This window comes from Perognathus longimembris, chromosome 1, assembly GCF_023159225.1.
Source record: "Perognathus longimembris pacificus isolate PPM17 chromosome 1, ASM2315922v1, whole genome shotgun sequence".
In the NCBI taxonomy this organism is placed as follows: domain Eukaryota; kingdom Metazoa; phylum Chordata; class Mammalia; order Rodentia; family Heteromyidae; genus Perognathus; species Perognathus longimembris.
The window spans coordinates 61,745,082-61,768,951 of NC_063161.1; the positions used below are offsets into that span (position 1 = coordinate 61,745,082).

The 23,870-nt window shown below is 41.6% G+C and overlaps 1 protein-coding gene across 9 annotated transcripts in view; it reads right to left on the reverse strand.

Annotated features, from left to right (window-relative positions):
* The window catches only part of Lrrk2 (leucine rich repeat kinase 2), a 137,995-nt gene that overhangs the window by 93,284 nt on the left and 20,841 nt on the right, over nt 1–23,870 (reverse strand). For all 9 annotated transcript variants that reach the window (XM_048366378.1, XM_048366363.1, XM_048366395.1 and 6 more), the window contains 6 exons: nt 16,630–16,764; nt 12,241–12,372; nt 9,514–9,633; nt 8,428–8,573; nt 8,254–8,333; nt 5,814–5,920 (listed from right to left, as the gene is read on the reverse strand). In XM_048366378.1, coding sequence (XP_048222335.1) covers nt 5,814–5,920; nt 8,254–8,333; nt 8,428–8,573; nt 9,514–9,633; nt 12,241–12,372; nt 16,630–16,764 — 720 coding nt within the window. The remainder of the gene's footprint in view (nt 1–5,813; nt 5,921–8,253; nt 8,334–8,427; nt 8,574–9,513; nt 9,634–12,240; nt 12,373–16,629; nt 16,765–23,870) is intronic.

Consider the following 23,870-nt stretch of genomic DNA (forward strand, 5'->3'; position numbering starts at 1 on the left):
CATACTAAGTGTGCCAGGCAGTGATGAGCCAGGAGTAGTCATGGGTATATGTATAACCTTACCATCCTCCCCACCCCAATGTTGGCAGAGATAAGAGAAGCCAGAGCTGGAACTAGCCTGGGTCATTTAAAACTACTTTGTGCTTTTTCCCCTGTAGACTGCGCAGACATGTCATTTCTGTGCAGAGGGTTAGAAAAGACCTATATAAAGCATCATTGCAAGATATAGTAAATACTGATTTTGCATTTCGTGGAGAAAAATAACTTTATTTTAATAATACATATGACATAACAGAGACCCTCTCTGTAGTAAACTTCCTTCACTAAATACAATTGATTGCCTTAGGGGTTTCATATATCTATTGTCTTGAAGGCGTCATATAAATATCAATCCCAACATTATACACAATAATTCAACATTCTGAAAGTAACAAAAAGAGGACACATAGAAAACTTTGAGTTGTGAGGGTTTTTTTTTTGACAGTGTTGTCAATCTTAGGAAGATATAAAAAGCTAGAAATGTGCTCAGGGGTAGGCACCTGGCAAGTGCATGGCTCTGGACTCTATCTCCAGTATTATTAAGACAAATAAATGAATAAAAATTAAAAATAAATGAAAGCAATATATATAGCCTAACATTCCACCTAAATTGGAAAACTTATACCTGCTAAAAGCATCAAGAATGTGACATATTAAGATATAATAAAGATGGACACTGGTGCCACACACCTGTAGTCCTAGCTACTCAGGAAACTGAAATCTGAGGATCATGGTTCAAAGCCAGCCCCCCAGGAAAGTGCATGAGACTCATATCTTCAATTAGCCAGCAAAAAGCCAGAAGGGGAGCTGTAGCTCAAGTGGTAGAGCATCAGCCTTAAGCAAAAAATGGAAAGGTAGAATGCACAGACCCTGAGTTCAAGCCTCAGTACTGGCATATGCGCACATGCACTCACAAACACACACACACAAACACACACTCACACAGAGAATGTGTTTTTAGTTAGTTATATTTGTTTGATTGAGTAGGAAGTTGTCATAAATTTGCCCAACATAGCTAGAGTTTAAGGAGATATTTTAGAAGATAGGAGTTATTCTTGCTGGACACTAGTGGCTCACACGTGTAATCCTAACTAATCAGGAGACTGAGATCTGAAGATCATATATTTGAAGCCAGCCCAGACAGGAAAGTCTTATCTCAAATTAACCAGTAGAAAGCCGGAAGTGAAGGTACTGGGAATACAGCCTCGTGGTAAAGTGCTCGCCTTGTACACATGAAGCCCTGGATTCAATTCCCCAGCACCACATATATAGAAAATGGCCACAAGTGGTGCTGTGGCTCAAGTGGCCGAGTGCTAGCCTTGAGCAAAAACAAGCCAGGGACAGTGCTCAGGCCCTGAGTTCAAGCCCCAGGACTGGCAAAAACAAAACAAAAAAAGAAAACCGGAAGTGAAGGTATAGCTCAAGTAGCAGAGTGCTAACCTTGAGCAAAAAAGCCAAATGAGAATATGAGGCACTGAGTTCAAGTCCTAGGACCAACACAATAAATAAGAACAAAATAAGTTATTGTAGACGAGTGGTTCTCAAACTTTATGATGACTATCAAGCACCTAGGAGACAAATGCCAGGGTTTAGGATTCAGTAGGTCTATATGAGGCCTAGAATTTACTATTTTAGGCAGTTTTCAGGCAACACTGCTAGTCCAGTGACCACATCTGAAGAACTGGCATGCTGGACAGTAACTCAATGTGTAACTCAAAACTTGCAAACACGGGCTGGGGATATGGCCTAGTGGCAATAGTGCTTGGCTCGTCTACATGAAGCCCTGGGTTCGATTCCTCAGCACCACATATATATAGAAAAAGGCCAGAAGTGGCACTGTGGCTCAAGTGGCAGAATGACAGCCTTGAGCAGAAAGAAGCCAGGGACAGTGGTCAGGCCCTGAGTTCAAGCCCCAGGACTGGCAAAAAAAAAACAACTTGTAAATTAACATTTATAGCGTTTTCTATGGCAGATCATTTGCTAGCTACCTAGAAAAACTCTTGACCTTTTACATTCTGGTTTAGCAGAAGAACATCTGCTTTAAAAGGCAAATAAAAGTCAGACATGATGGCATACATATGGAATCCCAGCTACTCAAAATGATAGAGGCAAAAGGACCAAGAGTTTGAGGCCAATTTGAGCACAATTAGCACGACTCAATTCCAAAAGCAAAGTACAACTGGGTGCTCGTAGATCATATCTATAATCCTAGCTACTCAGAAATCTAAAAGATTGCAGTTCAAAGTCAGCTCAGGCATAAAAGTATACATGACTCTATCTTGAAAATCACTAGCAAAATACTGGATTGAAGGTGTAGCTCAAATAGTAGAGTGCCAGCCAAACACATATGAAGCCCTGGTGCTGGGCTGGATGCCAATGACTCACACTGTAATCCTAGATACACAAGAGGCTGAGACTTGGAGGATCAAGATTTGAAGCCAACTGGGACAGAAAAGTCCTCAAAACCCCTTATCCACTAACCACAAAAACCACACTGTAGTACAAGTTGGTAGAGTGCCTGGTGTGTGCAAATGTGCCAAATAGGAACTGTAGACCCTGAGTACCAGCACACACCAGTCCTGGTACCAGCACACATCCATGCATAGGCACACACACACACACACACAAACACCATAGACACACACACACACACACACACACACACAGAGAGAACAAAATACAAACAAAATTAGCCTTTTTGTGGGTAGGGAGTGAAGCTCAAATAGGATAGTGACAGATCTTGGGTTTAATCTCCAATAACATACACATACATGTGCACGCGCACACACACACACACACACACACAATTAGCGAACTAGACAGGAAACAAAATGTATTACCTACAGCGGTCAACACAACAGTAATATTATTGGTTAGCTAGTCACAAGTTCTGCTCTACCAACCAGCCCCTAACCTATCAAATCCTCTTTCCTTCCTTCATTTTTTTGCTTGGTTAAGTGTCCTCTGGTGTAGTCTCTTCTGACTTCCACACTAGAAAAGTTAAAATTCCATGAGCCTATAATTTATACTTCACTGGTATGTTACCAGTGCCAAAGAATCTGTCTAATATGTGATAGGAATTCAGAATGCAGGAAATTCAATTACGTGAGGAAAATATCACACAAGATATTAAAGCCTTGGTCTTGAAATTTTTCTTGTTACACAAACTTAGCCTTTTTTGTTTTAGTTTATTGTATCTCTTCATTCTTTATGCCAGTCCTGGGGCTTGAACTCATGGCCTGGGTGCTGCTGTCCCATTAGCCTTTTGCACAAGGTTGGATAGATTCTACTACTTGAACCAAAACTCTACTTCTCGCTTTTTTGGTGGTTAATTAAAACATAAAATTCTCACAGATTTGTCTTCCCAGGCTGCCTTTAAATCATGATCTTTAGATTTCAGCCTCCTGAGTAGCTAGGCTTACAGGCATGAACCACCAGAACCCAGCTTGTTCTGTTTTGACAGGCACCTGATAGGTAGCCCGCATTGGCCTTCAAGTTGCAGTGGAACTTCTTTCTCCTCCTGAATGCTGGGGTTACAGGCTTGTGCCTCAGTTCTTCTAGCTTCCTTACAATCCAGTCATTTTCTAAATAATACTTTAAAGAAAATTGATCTAGCCCTGCACAGCCAAAGCTTCATGAGTCTTTCAATGAGAGGTTGCCTAAAGGTGCAGAGGAACAAGTTACTCAAGTTCTTAATTTTCTGGTAAAGCACATTGCAAAAGTCAACACAGAGGGATCTGAGGACAGTTCATCTGGAAGATGGCCAGGGATAGGGCAAGAAATTAGAAAGTTCAGAAAACCAATTCCCAACCAGAACATAACTCTGGATATCACTAACTCAGGTAGCAGAATAAGAAGTGCACCAAAAGGAATTTCCAATCGGTGAAGAATTACAACACTAATAATGCACTATATGTCTTCTTTAAGGAGCCTGACCCAGAATTAGCCAAATCCAAGCCCTTATTTTCTAGATTGAACTCCTTTGTAGGCTTCTCTAACTACATGGTAGAGAATAGCAATTCATATCTACTCAAGAGGCTGGGATGTGAGGATCACAGTTCAAAGCCAGCCCAGGGCAGGAAAGGCCATGAGACACTCATCTCCAACTAATCATGGAAAAAGCAACAACTGGAGCTGTGATTCCAGTAGCAGAAACACTAGCCTTGAGCAAAAGGAGTTCAGGGACAGCATCTAGGCCCAGAGTTCAAGCCCCAGGACCAGAAAAACAAAAACAAACAAACAACAACAACAACAAAAAGCAGCAATTCAGCCAGGCACTGGTGGCTCATACCTGTAATCCTAGCTATTCAGGAGACTGAGATCTGAGGATCACAGTTTGAAGCTAGCTAAGGCAGGAAAAATCCATGATATTCTAATCTCCAAATACCCAGCAAAAAAAGCCAGAAGTGGAGGTATGATTCAAGAGTACAGTTCCTGCCTTGAGTTAAAAATCTAAAGGACAGAGCTACGAATGTGGCTTAGTGGTAGAGTGAAGCCCTAGGTTTGATTCCTCACCACCACATAAACAGAAAAGGCCAGAAGTGTAGCTGTGGCTCAAGAAGTAGAGTACCAGTCTTGAGCAAAGAGAAGCCAAGGACAGTGCTTAGTCAGGTCCTGAGTTCAAGCCCCAGGACTGGCAAAAAAAAAAAAAAAAAGGCTAAAGGACAGGTCCCAAGCCCTGAGGTCAAGACCCAGTACCAGCACAAAAATAAAGAAAATCAAATCAAAATAAAATAGAACAGTAATTACCCTCTTATTGTGATTGATTATCCAAGGAACGAGCCCTATCTCTCAGGGTTCTGTCATTCCAAGTCTTTTATTACAGTAGCATCAGAGAGATGCGGTAAGTAGAGGGAAAGAAAGAACTTTCCTTTGACTTAACCTAAATCACGGTTTAAAGAATCATATATGAGGTGCTTTCTTTATCTCTTTTCATTCACCCATGTTCTCTACTAAGAGCTGTAGCTCCTACTGCTGTTTCGCTGCAGAATCTTTCAGTGTTTTGACTGTTTTTCTCCCTCTAAAAATATCCTGCAAAAGCTGCCAGATCCTGACTCCAGTATGAGTTTTCTCTCAAGGTTTACAGGCAGCATTTCCTGTTTCCGGAGACAGGAATCTAGAGCAGGCTCAGCCATGATCTGCACCTGGGTGAGCCTTCCCAAAGTCTCTGAGCCATTTGTGTCTCATTTTGAACTGAATCATACAAAGCTTGTAAGAATTACTTGTAAAGGACTGTTTTCAAGAAAAACTGGACAATTTTACCAGATTGCAGATTGGTGGATATCTTTATTACCCAGTCACATATCTATAAAATTGTCTTTTCAAATAAACAAGAAAAAATATCTAAAGGAAAATGGAAGCAAAAAGCAATCCCTTAGTGCTTGCTATGGATTTTTAAAATCCAATTGGATCCAAGTCCAAAATCCATCAACAGAGACTAATTTGTAAAATAGGTTGTAGGCATGCACAGAAAAACTACATGACTAACTATGATGTGAGAATGTCTATTATCAATAATGTACTTATAAAAGGGCATAGTTTGCTCCAATTTGTGCAAAACATATAAAATATACGTCATGTGTGAGTGAGCACATTCATGGATATCCAAAAATACACATATTTATTTTATTTGTGTTTCTATTCTGCTTTATCTTACTCTTTTTATTACTCTCACTCTTTATCTTATGCTTTTTATCTTACTCTTTTTATTCCTTTTTTAAGGGGTTGCTCTGTGAATGGAGGGTCTTGCTCTCGTGTGATAGACCCCTTACTTACCATTTTGTTCCAAGAGAGTTGACAACGCAGTGGTGGACGCCTGGAAGACTTCCTTGGAGGAAGAATGCATCAGCATAGCCAGCATCACCTCCCTGTGAGCTGGAAACCTCCACAAAGAGGAAGGGTTTATAATTAGTTCCAGGTTCTCCCAGCAGCTAAAACTCCAGCTCAAATAAGGTCAGAAGAACAGCACCTGAGGCCACTTACAACAGCGACAGACAAAGCTTTCTACATTCAAAAATTAGACCCAAATCTGTTCAATACCAATAAATAAATATTTCCCTTTATTTAAAACATAATAAATGGTGGAGAAGGGAAAAGGCCCAATAGTTCACAGCACACTTGCAAGGATTTACCAGGAGGAAAAAGACACGGGGGAAGTTGGTCTCTTATTTATAATGGAAACAAGAAAGAAAAAAAAAGATAAAAACAGCTCCAAAGCACAGTAGGTTTTAAAGATATAGAACATAAATATATCTTCTTATAGAAATAAAATAATACTACATTACCTATTACATATTATTATATATTTCATATATTACATATTATATTTCGTGTATATTATATTACATTGTACATATAATATATTGTTATATATTACGTTTATATCATGTACCATATCATAGCATATGTATTACATGATAGTATATCACATATTATATAGTTATGTATCATGCTATGTGTAATATATGTGGTATACTACATGTATATTATATGTTAAATGTAATAAATGTATATATATATAATTATATGTTGATAAGTATGGAGGAATTTATGTGTTATGGACTAATATGTATAAACTGCATCATGAATCTGCCTTATCCTCAGTTCTTTTGGTTGGTTCTTTTTATTTTGTTTTTCAGAGTTTTTGAGGGTCTTTTTTTTTTTTGCCAGTCCTGGGGCTTGAACTCAGGGCCTGAGCACTATCCCTGGCTTCTTTTTGCTCAAGGCTAGCACTTTACCACTTGAGCCATAGAGCAACTTCCGGCTTTTTCTATATATGTGGTACTGAAGAATCAAACCAAGGGCTTAATGTATACAAGGCAATCATTCTACCACTAGGCCATATTCCCTGCCCTTTGTTTATTTTTTTGAGACAGAGTCTCACTGTGGAGCCCAGACTGTCCTTGACCTCAAAATTCTCCTCCCTCAGCCTCCTGAGAGCAAGGATTACAGGCCTAAATTCCCATACCTGACTTTTAATGCTCAATGTTGGTTTGTTCAAATATTGGCTTAACATTGTTGTCAAAATAATGATCATTTCTTCTCAAACTTGTAATGATTCATTAAACGGTATCAGTGCCATTAATTCCCTCTTTATTGATGGTAGGTCATTGTTTAAATAGGCTTCCAGGATTTTTTTAAGTACAATCTTACTATTTAAGTTTCCAAAGAGAGCCACTCATATTTAAAAACCATTGCTACCCCAGTGCAAAGAATCATAAGATATGAGCAGCTCTGTTATGAGCAGAGAAGAACCCAACATGTGTGGAAGCCTTGTTATGACGTGCATGAAGGGAAAGAGTGCCGGCCTTCCCACACCAGCAGGGTCTGCAACTGAAAGCCTCATTCACAACCCACAGCTTCTTGGAGCTGTCCTGAGAAACAACAGAGCAAAAACACCAGATGTAGTATGCCATGAGGCTAGACACCTCATTAGAAAAACTTACAGTGGCTCTGTGCCTTCTGTCACTGGAGATAAATCAATATGCTATTTTCATATGATAAGCTATAAAACTAGAAGATTCTTATCCCAGCAGAAATGATGCAACTTCTGACAACTCTGACACCACCATTTTACTGTTATGCAAGCCAATTAGATCCAAACTCTATATACCAGTATGTAATATGCAGCAACATTTAAGATAATGCCTACATCAGAAATGGTTCTTACAATGATCTTAGATAAGTGCTAATGGCTCACACCTGTAATCGCAGAAATCAAGATCAAAAGGGTCATATTTCAAAGCTAATCCAAGCAAAAAGTTCATGAGACCCCCATCTCATGGTCGTAGGTATCTATCATCCCAGCTACCCTATGAAGTGTAAATAGGAGTATCAAAGTTCAACTAAACCTGGGCAAAAAGCAAGACTTCTCTCCAAAATAGTCAGGACAAAAAGAACTGAAGGTGTGGCTCAAGTGGTAGAACAAGACTTAACAAAACAAACACCAGGAAACTGAAACATGTTTTATCTGAGGGCAGTCAGACTTTAGGAGAAATAGACATGGAGACAAAAATGAGGAGCAAATACAAACTGAAGGTGTGGCTCAGCAGTAGAGCTACACCTAGGCCCAGAGCCTAGGCCCAAATCCCAGTGCCACCCAAACCAAAGTATATTTCTAACGATAACAGTTTGTACTGACTGAAAAATATAATTAAAATTTCCTCTGTGTGTGTGTGTGTGTGTGTGTGTGTAATATAAAATTAGAAGTACTAACTGGCCATCTTCATCTCCAATCTTCTTGTGTAAACTGTTTTGGTACATGAGGAGATTGTTTAACGCCCAACATGCAGCCTCCTGGACCGGAAAAAAATTAAAAAGAAGGAAAGATACAATAAAAACTATTTACAAGCATAAATCTGAGTAACTATAATATTTATGAGTATCTAACCTGTACATGTTTATTCTTTCTGTGCCATGTTAAAGCTCTGTAACAGGCTTCCAGCCAGAACAGTTTATCTTCTTCCTTCTCCTCCTCCTCTCTCTCCAGAGTCTCATTCTTTTCTTCTAAGTCTTGATTTAAGAAAATGGTCTCAGCTGGAAAAAAATTTAAATAACTATATGCTAGGCATTTTATATGTTTATAATTTACCAGCATCTTAGTTAAGTCCTGAGTGTGTATGTGTGAGAACACGTATGCACGTACCAATACTGGGGTTTGAACTCAGAGCCAAGGGACTGTCCTAAGGCTAGTGCTCTACCACTCTAACCATAGCTCCACTTTTGATTTGGGGGTGGTTAATTGGAGATAAGAGTGTCACAGACTTTCCTACTCATTCTGGCTTCAAACCATGATCCTCAGATCTTAGTATCCTGAATAGCTAGTGTTACAGGTATGAGCCATTAGTGCCCAGCAATGACTGACCTCATTCAAGTCCATATTTTTGGAAGGTCCACAAAGTGAGGTGGCATTATGTAACAGCTTTGATTAATCATAAAACAATTTATAATATATGTCATACCACTGAATATTACCATCCTGTCCTATGTAAATAAACAATGGAATGGGGAAGAGATTAGCTAGTTTATGATCAAGTTAAACTAAGCATGGACAACAAAAACTATATGAACTAGAATGCTTATACTTTTTAGTTCCTTTGCAAGTCCCCACTATTGGAAAAAAATGTTACATTACAGCAGGGTAGGTATTTAATCCTTCCTTCTTTACATGTGATCCTCTTGCTCTAATATGAGCATTCAACATTCAATGTGCCTGTACCAATTCTCCTCTGAAGACTGTCATCGAGGTGAAAATGAGGGAACAGAAGACACTGTACCCAAGGAAATGTACTCATTGTGACTCATATAAGTGAAATTCCTCTATACATCACCTCTATAATAACAAGAGAATAATTTTTTTAAAAAAGACTGGTATCAGAGCTCAGTGGTAGAGTGCTTCCTTGGAATGCAGGAGACTCTTGATTCAAAACCCAGCAAACATTACAAAATCAAAATCCTCATTGGCAATGGTACTTACTCAGAAGTGCTAAGCAGCTGAGGGCTGAGATTTGTAACACTGCGTTCTTTGGATATCTCTCCACAGCCTTCACCACAAATTCATGAACCTCATTTAATACTAGCATATTGAAAAAATTACCTACAAGTTAAGCAAGCCATTAGCGCAATTCTCAATATGGAACTTAATGGTTTTTAATTACATAATAGCATATCAATAGGTAAATTTGAGTCAGGATGATTATCTTATTGACAACAAAACATACTTAATGTAAATAATCTGATTGAATAAGTTTTGAGTAATTTCTCTTCACATTGTCACATAATTGAGAGAGGAAGGGTGAGCAAATACATTCATTATATTCAATTCACATCTGTGAACATGGAACCAAGTTAACTAGAGGGGATAACTGGGGTTAGGAGAGATGGGGGAGAATGAAGACGGGGTGGCAACGATAATACAAATATAAAATTGAGCCAGGCACCTGTGCCTCACTCATGCCACAGTAGATCTGAGATCTGAGATCTAAGGATCGTGGTTCAAAGCCAGCATGAGAAGGAAAAAGTCCATAAGACCAAATAGATTTTTTAATTTAAAAAATTTTATCTGATAATACTTTATTTATCTAAAAAAAGGAAATAAAAAGGAAAGACTCTTATTCATTTGTATGTGTACTTAAGAGACCAGTGAGTTACAAAGTCAGTGAAAAACATCCTATACTAGCTGGATGCCAGTGGCTCACATCTGTAATTCTAGCTACTTTGGATGCTGAGATATAAGGGTCAAGGTTCAAAGCTACTGCAAGCAGAAAAGTCCATGAGACTCTGAACTCCAATTAACCACCAAGAAGCTGAAAGTGGAGCTGTGACTCAAGTAGAAAAGTACTCGGCTTGAACAGAAAAAAAAAAAGGATCAGGGACAGTGCCCAGGCCCCGAATTCAAGCCCCAGGATAAACGAGAGAGAGAGAGAGAGAGAGAGAGAGAGAGAATACCCTACATTACACAAAGTCTAAAGAACAGATTAAATGTCAATCAATAGCCTCAAATGAAAAGAGCAGCAGTTTGTATAGGAACAGCTCTGGCTTCTCAACATTATCCTAGTTTTCCCTTTCTATATTCTACCACCAAACCCACTCAACAGCTCTGAGAAATCATAAGTCCTCAAGTCATTTCTGGAAGGTTCTCTTCTAATTTACTGTCTAGTTTAAACTGGGGCTGTCCCCAGCTTTCTCTTTCCCTGGTAACTGGCAGGAGCTGCTCTATGCCTCTCCTATAAATGTGGTTCTGGAGAAATACCACAAAGGCTAGCTTCACATTCACTCTGCGACTTGAGCCACAACTTCATTTCCAGCTTGTTGCTGGTTAATTGGACTAAGAGTCTCATGGACCAGCTGGCTTCGACTGCAGTCCTCAGGTCTCAGCCTCCTGAGTAGCTAGGATTACAGGCATGAGCCACCTGTGACTAGCTTCCCCTAGCTTTTTGAAATATATAATACATATCCATGATCTGTATTCACCCATTGCATAACAGCACAGCAGAGTTCTTGCACTTGTCTAAACTCTGACCTAGGGCCCATCCAGCAACCTTCTCCATCCTTCCTTCCTCTTCCTTTCCCCAGTCTGATAACCACAGGATTCAAAAATCTAGACTCTGCCTGATTTCTTCCTTTGCTGTTGCATGGTTTTGGATAAGACACAAAGACTTTCTGCAGCTGGAGGTGTGGCTCCCATGGTAGAGTACCTCCTTAGCAAGTGAAGTGCCCTGAGTTCAAGCCCCAGCACTGCCCAAATAAAAGAAATTTTAAAAGACTTGCTGAAAGCAAATATGATTACATACACATGGAATGATTCTATTCTGGTGGCAAGAAAAATTATATGATGGCCCACACGCTACCCTATCAGTCCATGGGCTGAGGTAGGAGGATCTCCAGTTCAAGGTTAGCCTGGGCTCCCTAGTGAGAGACTTGGTCTCAAAATCTCAAAAACCAAGTGTGTGCTAGTGGCTCACACCTGTAACCCTAGCTCTCCAGGAGGTTGAGATCTGAGAATAATGTTCAAAGCCAAGCAGAGCTAGAAAGTCAATGAGACTCTTATCTCCAATTAACCACCAAAATGGTTGGAAGTGGATCAAGTGGCAGTGCATCAACCTAGTTCAAAAGCTCAGGGACAGCATCCAGGCCCTAAGTTCAAGCCCCAGGACAGGCACACGTACACACAAGATCAAAAATACAATAACAAATAACAACAAAAAGGGAAACAAGCACATAGTAACAATTTAGTATGTAAATGCTGTAAAAGCATAATTATAAAGCAAAAGATTAATACAAAATTCCAGAGAACAGTTACCTTTACAGAGAAATCAAGGATACAAAAGTTCTTTCTTGTACTGGTAAAGTCCTAATCCTCAAGTTGGGTGGTGAGTTTTTGCTTAATGTTTCATATTTTAAACACAACTTACATTTTTTAGGTACTATTACATAATGATATTTTAAATATGGCCCTAACAGTAAATCTCTCATACCTTCAAAAAGAAATCAAAGATTCAGATTGCATGCATCCTACATTTATTTATGCCATTCCTTTAAAATTCCATCCAGCATGGCAGAGCAATTTGCTACTGTACAGTGTTTCCATTCATGGTCTATCAACATACAACTTATCCATGCACTCACACTATGAATATGCTATATATACTTGTATCACATGGCACTGTGGTCATGAATTAGGTAACAATTGTCAGTCACTTACCTAAGGTCAGCCGATGGAGCAAGCAGCAACTGACTTGCTGAATCTTTTCATTGATGGGGAATGATTGCATGGCATCTATCACAATTTTGTAACACCTGACATTGCCACTCATGAGGACTTCAACATTATTGCCTACAATTAAATAAATCATAGTTACCAATAAGGCAAGCATTTCCTCCTTTAGCACATAAACAATCACATCTTTTTGGTTTGTTTTGGTTTTGGTGGTAGGATGTATGTTTGAACTCAGGGCTTCTTATTCTTCCCTAGTTTTTTCTGCTCAAGTCTGGTGCTCTTTCACTTAAGCCACACCTCCATTTCTAGCTTTTTCGTGGTTAACTGGAGATGGGAGTCTCAAGAACTTTCCTGCTTGGACTGACTCCAACAATGATCCTCAGACCTCAGTCTCCTGAGTAGCTGGAATTGCAGGCATGAGCCACCTGCAATCAGCTAGATGACAAATACAAAGCAGCATAACGGCTATGCTTCCAAATATAAATATTGTTTTCTGGCAAACAGGAATAAAAATACTATGCCATTCCCAGCTAATGTAATGGGATGTGGGACTCAACTTTGGCATTAAGAAAAAAATGCTTAAATCTTTGATTCTTGGCTTAAAACTTTAAGCCAAAAAAAGTGAAAATGTAGGTTGTTAAAAGTAACAAATGTTTTGAAATAGTCATATGAATTCAAATTCTTCCAAACCAATGAGTATGGAGGGCTGTTTCCTAAAGAGGCCATTGTAGAATAGCACCCTATCATTTCCTCACACTAACACAAGAAAAAGTAAGATTATGTCACATAATAGAGCTACTAAAACAAGAGACCAATTTATCTCCACTCCAAAACAGCCAGTATAAAAGGCACTAAAATCAAGTTGGCTCCACAGTACCTAAAGGGAGCTGATAGGAAGGAAGAGAGGTATCATATTAAATCCATGACTGATGGACAGAGGCTCGTGGCCTGCAATCCCAGCTACTCAGGAGACTGAGAGCTAAGGAGTATGGTTTGGAGGCAGCCAGGGTCATGAGACTTTTAACTCCAATTAATTAACAAAAACCAGAAGTGAAGCTGTAGCACAAGTGGTAGAGTGACAGCCTTAAGCACAAAAGGTCAGGGACAGTGCCCAGGCCCTGATTTTAAGCCCTTAGACTAACACACACACATACACACACACGCACACACACACACACACACACACGACGAAGGGACACACATAAATCTAAGTGAATCAGAAAGGAAGAATCCACTGAAAAAAAGCTGAGCTATGACTCAACATGGAGGAAATATTTATATCTTTTAGTGAAATGTTACCAGTCTCTAAAAATTAAAATCTGCCTTCAAGATAGGAGTTTTTATGGTTGTGCCAAACTGAAACTAATCATTTTCTCAAAAAATATTTTTAGTATTTAAATTACACTTCTTTGGGGCACTGATAGCTCACACCTGTAATTCTATTCAACTGACTGAGCTCCAAAGATCACAATTCAAAGCCAGCCAGGGCAGAAAAATCCATCAAACTCTTATATCCAACTAACCAGCAAAAAGTCAGAAGTGGAGGTGTGGCTCCATCGGAAGAACACCATTCTTGAGAGAAAAAGACAAGCAAGAAATTCTAAGTTCAAATCCAGTACCAACATAAACAATCAGTAAATTGTATTTTAAACTTATAACTTAAAAAATAGAAAGAAAGAGTCTCTTAAGACAATCTGCTCCATTGGTCTCAGGAGATAGGATTTGCTCAAAAACTGTAAGATAAGACTCTCATGAAAAATCAGTGTTTCAACCTCTTGATTTCTTCATTTTTAGCTGCTGCATTCCTTGACCTCTGTGTTTTGAGTCAACACATTTTAACTAGAGTTATGTCAGATGTGGGTGGAAAGCACTGAATTCCAAAGGCAGCCCAGGCCCAAATAAACAATGAGTGACAAAAACCCAAGCAAAGCATAAGAAAGGCTATTTTCTACTTGTTGGCAGGGGTGAATCAGAGAAAGGTAAAGTTATTGTTACAGTTTTTCAATGTCTAATTTTAAATGTTTAAGATCTGGTGTGGAGGGAGAAGAGGAGAGAAGGGAAGAGAGGAAGGAGAAGTTTAGAAAGTAGGCGGGGCCTGCTGGAGAAGGCCCCCCCCCCCCCCCCCCCCCCCCCCCCCCCCCCCCCCGCCAACGAGCTGACCTGTGGAGGCTTGTGGGGAGGCCGGAGGCTTGGGGCCCTAGGAGAGGTGAGGCCTGCAGGAAGGAGGAATAGAAAGAAGCTCCCTCCTCTGGAGGTTTGGAGGTTGAGGCGGTTAGAGGATAAGGAGTGGAGGTTGGGAGGTCAGTTCTGGGTTCTGGGTTCTGGGTAATTAGCTTGGGACAAGGTAGTCTCACGCCAGCATTTGGAGGTAGAAGGCTGTTCTGGTTCCGGGTTTTAGGCTGTAAATAAAGCTCCTTTGTAAATAAAACCCCTTCCCACCTTAAAAAAAAAAAAAAAGATACGGTGATAGGAAAATATTGTGATTTTTAAAGATCACACACACACACACACACACACACACACACACACACACCCCACCCCAAAACAAAATTGGCATTCATCCACAAGGGGATTTATTTTTCTCAGCACTACAGTAAAATCTCAAGCTTCCTTCTGCCTTAAAGGACTTTTCTTTCCAACATTATGACACACATTGTTTCTACTATATAGTATTCCTATTGTGGAAGAGTGCTGTCCATGATTTTAGAACACACAGTATTTACCAGGTTCTATCCTACTTTTTTTTTTCATTTCTACGGCTTGAGCTCAGTGGCTCCAGCTCTTGCTCAGCTTTCTTATTCACAGCTGATGCTCTACCACTTGACCCATGCCTTCTGCATAGCTTTTTGCTCATTACATGGAGATGGAGTCTTGTGGACTTTTCTTCCTGGGCTGATGTTAAATCATAGTCCTCATGATCCCTTCCTACTGAACAGGTAGGATTACAGGTATAAGCCACCTGAGCCAGCCTATTCTATATCCTTTATATTATGTAATTCAAGTTAAAACAACTTTATAAATGTGAAGGTGAAGCTTTGACTAGTGCAATGCAAGTGTGTATCCTGTGTGAACCCACATTGGTAACACACAAAATATGAAATGTCATTTGTGCACTGAAAAAACTAAACAGACTCTAGAACATATTTTTAACCCACTAGAAATCACTGGTAGCAAGCATATCAAATTTTTCTTCTCATTCTTTCACTTTTGTGTGTGTATATGTGTACGGGGTGGGTATTGTAGCTTGAACTCAGGGCCTTGTACTCGAGTGTTTTTGTCAGGTTTTTTTACTCAAGACCCCTGCTCTGCCAGGAGCCACAGTTCTACTTCTGGTTTTTCATCTGTTCCTTAAAGAAAAGAGTCTCACAGACCATCCTGCCCCGGCTGGTTTCAAATCTCAATCCTTACATATCAACCTCATGAAGAGCTAAGATTACAGGCATGAGCCACCAGGTTCTGGCTTTTCACTTTTTTTTCTTTTCTTTTTGTCAGTCTTAGAGCTCAAACTCAGGGCCTATGCTCTGTCCTGGGCTTTATCACAGGTGGGCCAGCATGCTACCACTTTGGGCCACAGCACCACTTCTGGTTTTCTGGTGGTTAACTGGAGATAAGAGCCTTTCCTGCCTGAGCTGGCTTCAAACCATAATCCTCAGATCTCAGACTCCTGAGAAGCTAGGATTACAGTTGTGAGCCACTGGTGCCCAGCTTTTTTCACTTTGTGTGTGTGTGTGTGTGTGTGTGTGTGTGTGTGTGTGTGTGAAAAAGCATCAGATTTCAGATTATCCATCACATGCATCACAATAAAGTTCCAAATTTTCCTATGTTTTTTGGTCCCTTCTTGAGCTCATTCCAAGTCTCCTACCTCCTCTACTCTTACCAAGACTCTCACTGTGCTTCTATCTCACGCAATTACTTTTACATGTGAATGCATTTATATACACCCACATATAACTTCATGCATGCATACTTCATAAAGTCAGTTAACCGAGCCATTTTTATCTTTGTAACTACATTATGCAACCCTCTTTCTGCACCTAACACTTCCTTACACACAAAACTCTTTTCAAGTCTCTTCTAAGAGATGTTGCTTCACTTCTTTGTTTTCATAACTCTATGGACTTCTGTTTTCATTTGCCTTTTATGTGACAAACTGTAATCACCTAGGCACACATCTGTATCCAGCACTTACCATGAACTCTGAAAAAGCAAGGAACATGGTCCCAATAAATAGAAATGTTAATTCAATGAGTAAATGAAGGAGTTTTGCATTCACAAGTTTCCAAATAATAAAGACATTTTCAAAATACATTAAGAAAGAAAACTTACTGTGACTTTTTCACATGCGGAAAAGCAATCATGTTATAGGATACTTACAAGGAATCGCTAGGGAATGCAAACAGTGCAGTACATGGAGCACAATTTCTTCTTCACCTTTAAAGTTTTGTAATGCACTTAACAATATCCTATAATCTTTGTTCTCAACAAATTCAATTAGTTGTTCCTCAGACACTGTAAAAAAAAAAGGACAAAATTATTGAGTAAGAATAATATGGAAGCTTATTTGAAATAAGATGTTCATGAACTTGGTGTCAGGAGCTCACACTTCTAATCCTACCTATTCAGGAGGCTGAGATCTTAAGATTATAGTTCAAAGCCAGCCTGGGCAGACAAATCTCAGAGACTCTTATCTACAACTAACTATAAAAAGCCAAAAGTGGATAAATGGATCAAGTGGAAGAGTTCTGGCCTTGAGCAAAAAAAAAAAGCTAAGCAAAAGCTGGAGTCCCTGAAGTGAAGCCCCAGTACCAGCACAAAAACAAAAAACAAAAACAAAAAAAAGAAAACATTGTCACTATAAATTTTCATGATTTAAGCCTTTTGATCAAGTCAAGAGATTCCATTTAGAATCATTTTATTAAGTGAGAACTTAAAAAACATGTGGTTCACTTAGATTGAGAATGGTGCTAACAAAACTGTTAGGGAAAGCAGTATTCTTTGTGACCAACATTCATATTTTTTTTCAATTTTGTAACAACGTATCCATAAGACATAATGTGAAATACATTAGATTCTTTACTGGTCCTGGGATTTCATCTTAGGGCCTCGATCTGGCTGGGTTTTCTTGTTAGGCTGGCAGTCTATCATTTGAGTGCTCCCTCCAATCCACCTTTTTGCTAGTTGTTTTGGAAATGGAGTTTCAAAGACTTTTCTCCATGAGCTGGTTACAAACCACACAGTCCTCTCAATTTCACCTTCATGAGTGTTGTAGAGCTGACTCCATCTTGATTAAGGAAACATGGTAGGAAATGTTGGGGGGAATAGAACTGACTCCATCTTGATTATTAGGTCAACCTGACCCCAAAATTGTGCTTCTGTAAATGGCTTGCTTAACTTGTTATTTGCTTTACCTCCTGAGGTGCCAGACTTTGAAGTCAGGCCCCACCACGTGAACCCCATTTTAGAATCGAACCCTGAGCCAATCAGATTTGTACCTGTGTTCTAATCTTGCTTGCACAGCTGATTGTTGTAACCTTGCTCTTTGCCTTTATAAGCCCTGTGTAATCACAGCTCGGGGCTTCCTCCCAACCTCCGCTGTGTCGGTGGGTAGGACGAGGCCCGAGTTGGCAGCTCGTTAAATAAAGCCTTGCCTTGCTTTTGCATTTCGGAGTGTCTGAATCTCGGTGGTCTTCTTGGGGGGGTCTTGCGACTTGGCACAACATTTGGGGGCTTGTCCGGGATAGCCCCAGAGACCCTGAGACCCCAGACTCCGAAGGTAAGAAAACAGCCCTGTTCATTTGTCTTGTCCTGTAATGTGCCTGTTTGTTTGTCTTGCTTTTGCTTATTTCTTGAAGGGGTTGTCGAAGCAGATGCACTTACTTGACAATCCTGGGGAGACTGGGGGATGTCCCAGACTCCTCACCCTTAAAGGGGGATCTCTGGAGCCCCGCTTTCAACTTGAATTCACTCTTTCTGCATCCTTGCAGGAGGATGTGTGGGCCAACTTGGGAAATCTCCAGTTTTTCTTGTTCTTGATCTTGCCTATGTTTTTTTTCCTTCTGTATTAATTGTTTTGGTTTCTTTTCTTTTGTAGCCTTTTGGACTAAACATCTGATCAGAGCTATGGGTAACGTTCTATCTTGGGGACCTCCATCTAGCCCCCTAGATTTGACTCTAGCTCACTGGAAGGAGATCAAGGAGATAGCTCAGAACCGAGGTGTGGCCCTTAAGGAGGAAAAGTGGATTACCCTGTGCAAGTCAGAATGGCCCACCCTTGAGAGAGCTAATTGGCCACCTGAGGGAAGCTTTGACATCATTAAGATCAGTACCTTACAAAGCCTAATCGAAGCCCCTCGTTCAGGCTATATAGACCAGATTCCTTATATAGACACCTGGAGGGAACTAGTTGACAGGGACACTCCAGCTTAGGTTCGGCCTTTCTTACCAACTCCCTCCTCTACTCCTTCCCCTACCCCAATATTCACTCAAAAAACACGGGGTGACAAGAGAGAAGCTAAGAGGGGAGAGAAGAAATTATATCCACCTGTCCTCCAGGGAGGAAGCACAGAGGAGGAAATGCTTCCCCCTCCATACGCCCCACCCCAGTTAACTCTCCAAGAGGAGGACTCTGAGGAAGATGTTTCAACTGTGCCCTCCGCCCCGGAGGGCCCCGCTCAATCAACTCGTCGGCGCCAAAGAATTACATCTCTTCATAAATCTGCTGCCCTTCCCCTACGCCCTATAAGTCCTGTGGATGCAGACGGTCGACAACAATTCCATTACTGGCCATTTGCTACTAGTGATCTTTACAATTGGCGTGCCCAAAATGCCCCCTTTTCTGAGAAACCTCGGGACTTAATTCGCTTGTTTGAAACTATACTTTTCACTCACCAGCCCACTTGGGATGAATGTAGCCAGCTTTTACAGGTACTTTTCACCAATGAGGAGAGAGGTCGTATCCAAGAAGCGGCCCGGAGACTTATCCCTGGCCCCAACGGAGCACCCATCATGGATCCTGCCTTGATTGATACCTATTTTCCCCAGACCCGACCAGCATGGGACTACAATACGGCTGAAGGTAGGGAGCGACTCCTTGTCTATCGCCAGGCTCTGCTGGCGGGTCTCAAGGCAGCAGCTCGCCAACCTACCAATATGGCCAAAGTTTATGATATCAGACAGGGAGAAAGTGAAAGTCCGGCAGCATACCTTGAGCGTCTTATGGAAGCCTTTAGTCAATACACCCCATATGATCTTGAGACCCAGGAATCTGCTCAGATGATTATGTTTGCCTACGTAAATCAAGCCGCACCGGACATAAAGCAGAAATTGCAGGCTCTAGACAGGCTTGGGGAAAAATCTATTAGGGATCTAGTAGCAGTGGCGGAAAAGGTTTATAATAAGAGAGAAACAGGAGAACGAAGACAGGAAAGGAGTCTGGCTAGGATTTTGGAACAACAACAGAAGGAACTCAGGGAAATCCTGACCTCTATGCAGGCAGGAAACTTTAGACAGTCCTCCTCTCCAAGTAAGGAGCAAAAGCCCAAACCCCAAACAAGGATGGGGAAGAATCAATGTGCTTATTGCAAGAAGGAGGGGCATTGGATCAGAAACTGCCCAGAGCTAGCCCAGAAAAAGGAGGAAAAACATAAAGTAGGATCAAGAGTGTTGTCAACCTTAGAGATGGCTGAGGACAGTGACTGAGGGAGTCAGGGTTCAGATCCCCTCCCTGAGCCCAGGATAACATTAAAAGTGGAGGGGAATCCAGTCATGTTCATGGTAGATACGGGAGCAGAAAATTCAGTATTACTAGCCCTGAGAGGGCCGATGTCCACTAAAACAACATGGGTCCAAGGTGCAATGGGCACTAAACCCTATAAATGGACTACTTGAAGAACAGTGGACTTGGGAGCGGGCCAGGTAACCCACTTGTTTTTAGTCATCCCTGACTGCCCCTATCCATTGCTTGGACGTGATCTCTTAACGAAAATGAAAGCTCAGATACAGTTCACAGACAGTGGGATTTCTGTGACGAACTCAAGAGAAAAGCCTGTTAGTATACTAATAACTAGCAAGTTAGAAGAAGAGTATAGGCTATACCAGCATCTCAAGCCCGAGTCCCCGAAAAATGAGTGGCTACGGGCGTTTCCCCAAGCATGGGCAGAAACTGGGGGAATGGGACTGGCAAAACATCGTCCTCCAATTTTTGTGGAACTTAAAGCCGGAGCTGACCCAGGAAGAGTTTGCCAGTACCCTACGTCACTAGAAGCAAAGAAGGGGATCACTCCTCACATCAGAAAATTGTTAGATTTAGGAGTTCTGAAGCCCACCCAGTCAGCCTGGAATACTCCATTGTTGCCTATAAAAAAGTCTAATTCCAATGATTATAGACCAGTGCAAGACTTGAGAGAAGTTAAGAAGAGAGTAATGGACATTCATCCAACAGTCCCAAACCCATATACCCTGCTGAGCTCCCTGTCACCGAGCCATGTGTGGTATACTGTGTTGGATCTAAAGGATGCTTTCTTTAGCCTGCCCTTAGCCTCACAGAGCCAAAGCTACTTTGCATTTACTTGGCACGATCCTGAAATCGGGATAAGCGGTCAATTGACCTGGACCAGGCTGCCTCAAGGATTCAAGAATTCGCCTACAATCTTTGATGAGGCGTTACATGAAGACCTAAGTGAGTACCTCTCCCAAAAGACTGAAATAAGTCTATTGCAATATGTAGATGATTTGTTAATAGCTGCTCCAGACAAGGATAGTTGTCTAAAGGGAACAGCTAGGCTCTTAAAGACTCTTGGCAATTTGGGCTATAGGGCCTCCACTAAAAAGGCACAAATTTGTAAACCTGAAGTCACCTATCTGGGCTTCATATTAAAAGAGCACAAGCGTTGGCTGTCAGATGCACATAAAGAGACTGTGCTAAAAATTCCTGTGCCTAAGTCAGCGAGACAAGTCAGAGAGTTCCTGGGAACAGCGGGTTTTTGCCAGCTGTGGATACCTGGGTTTGCTGAGATGGCCAAGCCTTTATATGAAGCCACCAAAAACCTCCCAGAATTTCATTGGACTGAGCAGATGCAAAAAGCCTTTGAGGCAATCAAGAAAAGCCTTCTAGAAGCCCCAGCCTTAGGCCTACCTGACGTGAATAAACCATTCACATTGTTTGTGGCCGAAAAGAAAGGAATAGCAAAAGGGGTGCTCACCCAGCCAATTGGGCCCTGGAGACGACCGGTCGCCTATTTGTCAAAGAAATTGGATCCTGTCGCCGTTGGGTGGCCTCCGTGCTTAAGAATAATACCTGCAGTAGCCCTCTTGGTAAAAGATGCAGATAAGTTGACTCTGGGACAGAATCTGACTGTGGCCACTCCACATGCTCTAGAGGGGGTGCTAAAACAACCACCTGACCGATGGATGAGCAATGCCCACATGGTCCATTACCAAACGTTGTTACTTAACCCAGCACGTATCAGCTTCTGTGTACCAACAGCATTAAACCCAGCAACTCTGCTGCCGGATCCGGATCTGGAAGCTCCCCTGCATGATTGTGAGCAGATCCTGGCCCAAACACATAGCCTCCGGCCAGACTTGCTGGATTTGCCGCTATCACATGCCAAGCACACCTGGTTCACTGATGGCAGCAGCTTCATTCGAGATGGAAAAAGGTATGCGGGTGCGGCGGTTACTACGGACACTGAGATATTGTGGGCAGAGGCACTCCCTCAGGGGACTTCTGCACAAAGAGCAGAACTAGTGGCACTAACAAAAGCTTTACAGATGGGAAAAGGAATGAGACTAAATATCTATATGGACAGCCGGTACGCTTTTGCCACTGTACACATCCATGGAGCCATTTACCAAGAAAGGGGGCTACTGACAGCTGAAGGAAAGGCCATTAGAAACAGACAGGAGATTTTAAGCCTCATCCGGGCCCTATGGGAACCAGCAAAGATTGCCATTATGCATTGCCTGAGTCATCAAAAGGGAGTTGATTCGGTGACTAGAGGGAATAATCTGGCCGACCAGGCAGCTAAGGAAGCAGCCCTCCAGCCCAGAGCAGAAGTATTGACTCTAGTAGACCCAGGACCACGAGCTTTGCCTCCTGTACCCCAGTATTCCCAAGAAGACTTGGAGTGGATTAAAAAAAAATTCCCATGACCCACAAAACCCCGGACAGAGAAGGAAACGATGACTGGTGGAAAACTGGTGAAGGGAAACTTATCTTGCCACAAAGGCTGGGTAAGGGGATCCTTAAAAGAATCCACCGAGCTTCTCACATGGGAACCCGAAGAATGCAGGACTTGCTCCGACATACCAAAGTAAAAATTAGACAAGGAGATCAACTTATTGAAGATATTGTTAAAAATTGCAAGGCCTGTCAGCTTACCAATGCCCCCAATCAACAAGTTACTAAAGGAGCTCGCCTCCGTGGGGATAGGCCAGGCGTGTATTGGGAAGTAGATTTCACAGAAATCAAACCTGGAAAATTTGGATAAAAATATTTGCTAGTTTTTGTAGACACCTTTTCAGGATGGGTGGAAGCCTATCCAACAAAGCATGAGACTGCGAATATAGTAGCTAAGAAGATCCTGGAAGAAATCCTACCCAGGTATGGCTTCCCATCCACCACTGGGTCAGACAACGGACCGGCTTTCGTCTCAAAAGTAAGTCAGGGAATAGCTGCTGCACTGGGGATGGATTGGAAATTGCATTGTGCTTATAGACCCCAGAGTTCAGGACAGGTAGAGAGAATGAATCGGACTCTAAAAGAGACCTTAACTAAATTGGCCTTAGAGACTGGCACAGACTGGGTGTCACTCCTTCCTTTTGCTCTACTTAGGGTAAGAAATTCTCCCTATCAACTTGGCTTTACTCCTTTTGAAATAATGTACGGGTACCCCCCGCCCATTATCCCTAGCCTTCAGACTGAATTGCTTGCTGATTTGGATGATACTGAATTTTTGTGTAAACTTGATTATTTGCAGCTCGTGCACAAGAAAATGTGGCCCCAACTTAAGGCATTATATGATTCTGCTTCTGTCCCTACCCCCCATTTATTCAGGCCAGGAGATTGGGTGTTCGTCCGGAGGCATAACCCCAAATCCTTAGAACCACGATGGAAGGGACCCTACATGGTGCTACTGACTACTCCCACCGCCCTTAAGGTAGATGGCATCACCACTTGGGTCCATTGCTCCCACGCCAGGCCAGCTGAACCTTTTGCCCTGGACGACAACTACTGTAGTGGATGGGAGGTCTCCAAGCACCCAACTCAGCCACTTCGTCTTCGCCTCAAGAAAAGAAAGTTAGACTGAATATTGTTATAATTTTCTTTTTGCCTTCTTTCCTTACTACCCTGGCTAGTGTTAATGTTATTTTGGCAGCTCACTCCAAAGTGAGGTGAATCCTGCAGTCCCTTGGTAAAGTAGACTAAGGTTATAGGTTCCTGGCTAGGTAAGGTCAACGCCCCTGAGTCAGCATGAAGAAATTACAGAAGATGGATGATCTTCACCCACCAGCCCCCCTTTAAAACCGAGGGACCAGAGTTATTTTCGGATACTACTTTTGGCCCTACTGGCCCATGCCTTACCTCTATATCATCCCCTAAACATGCAAGCCAT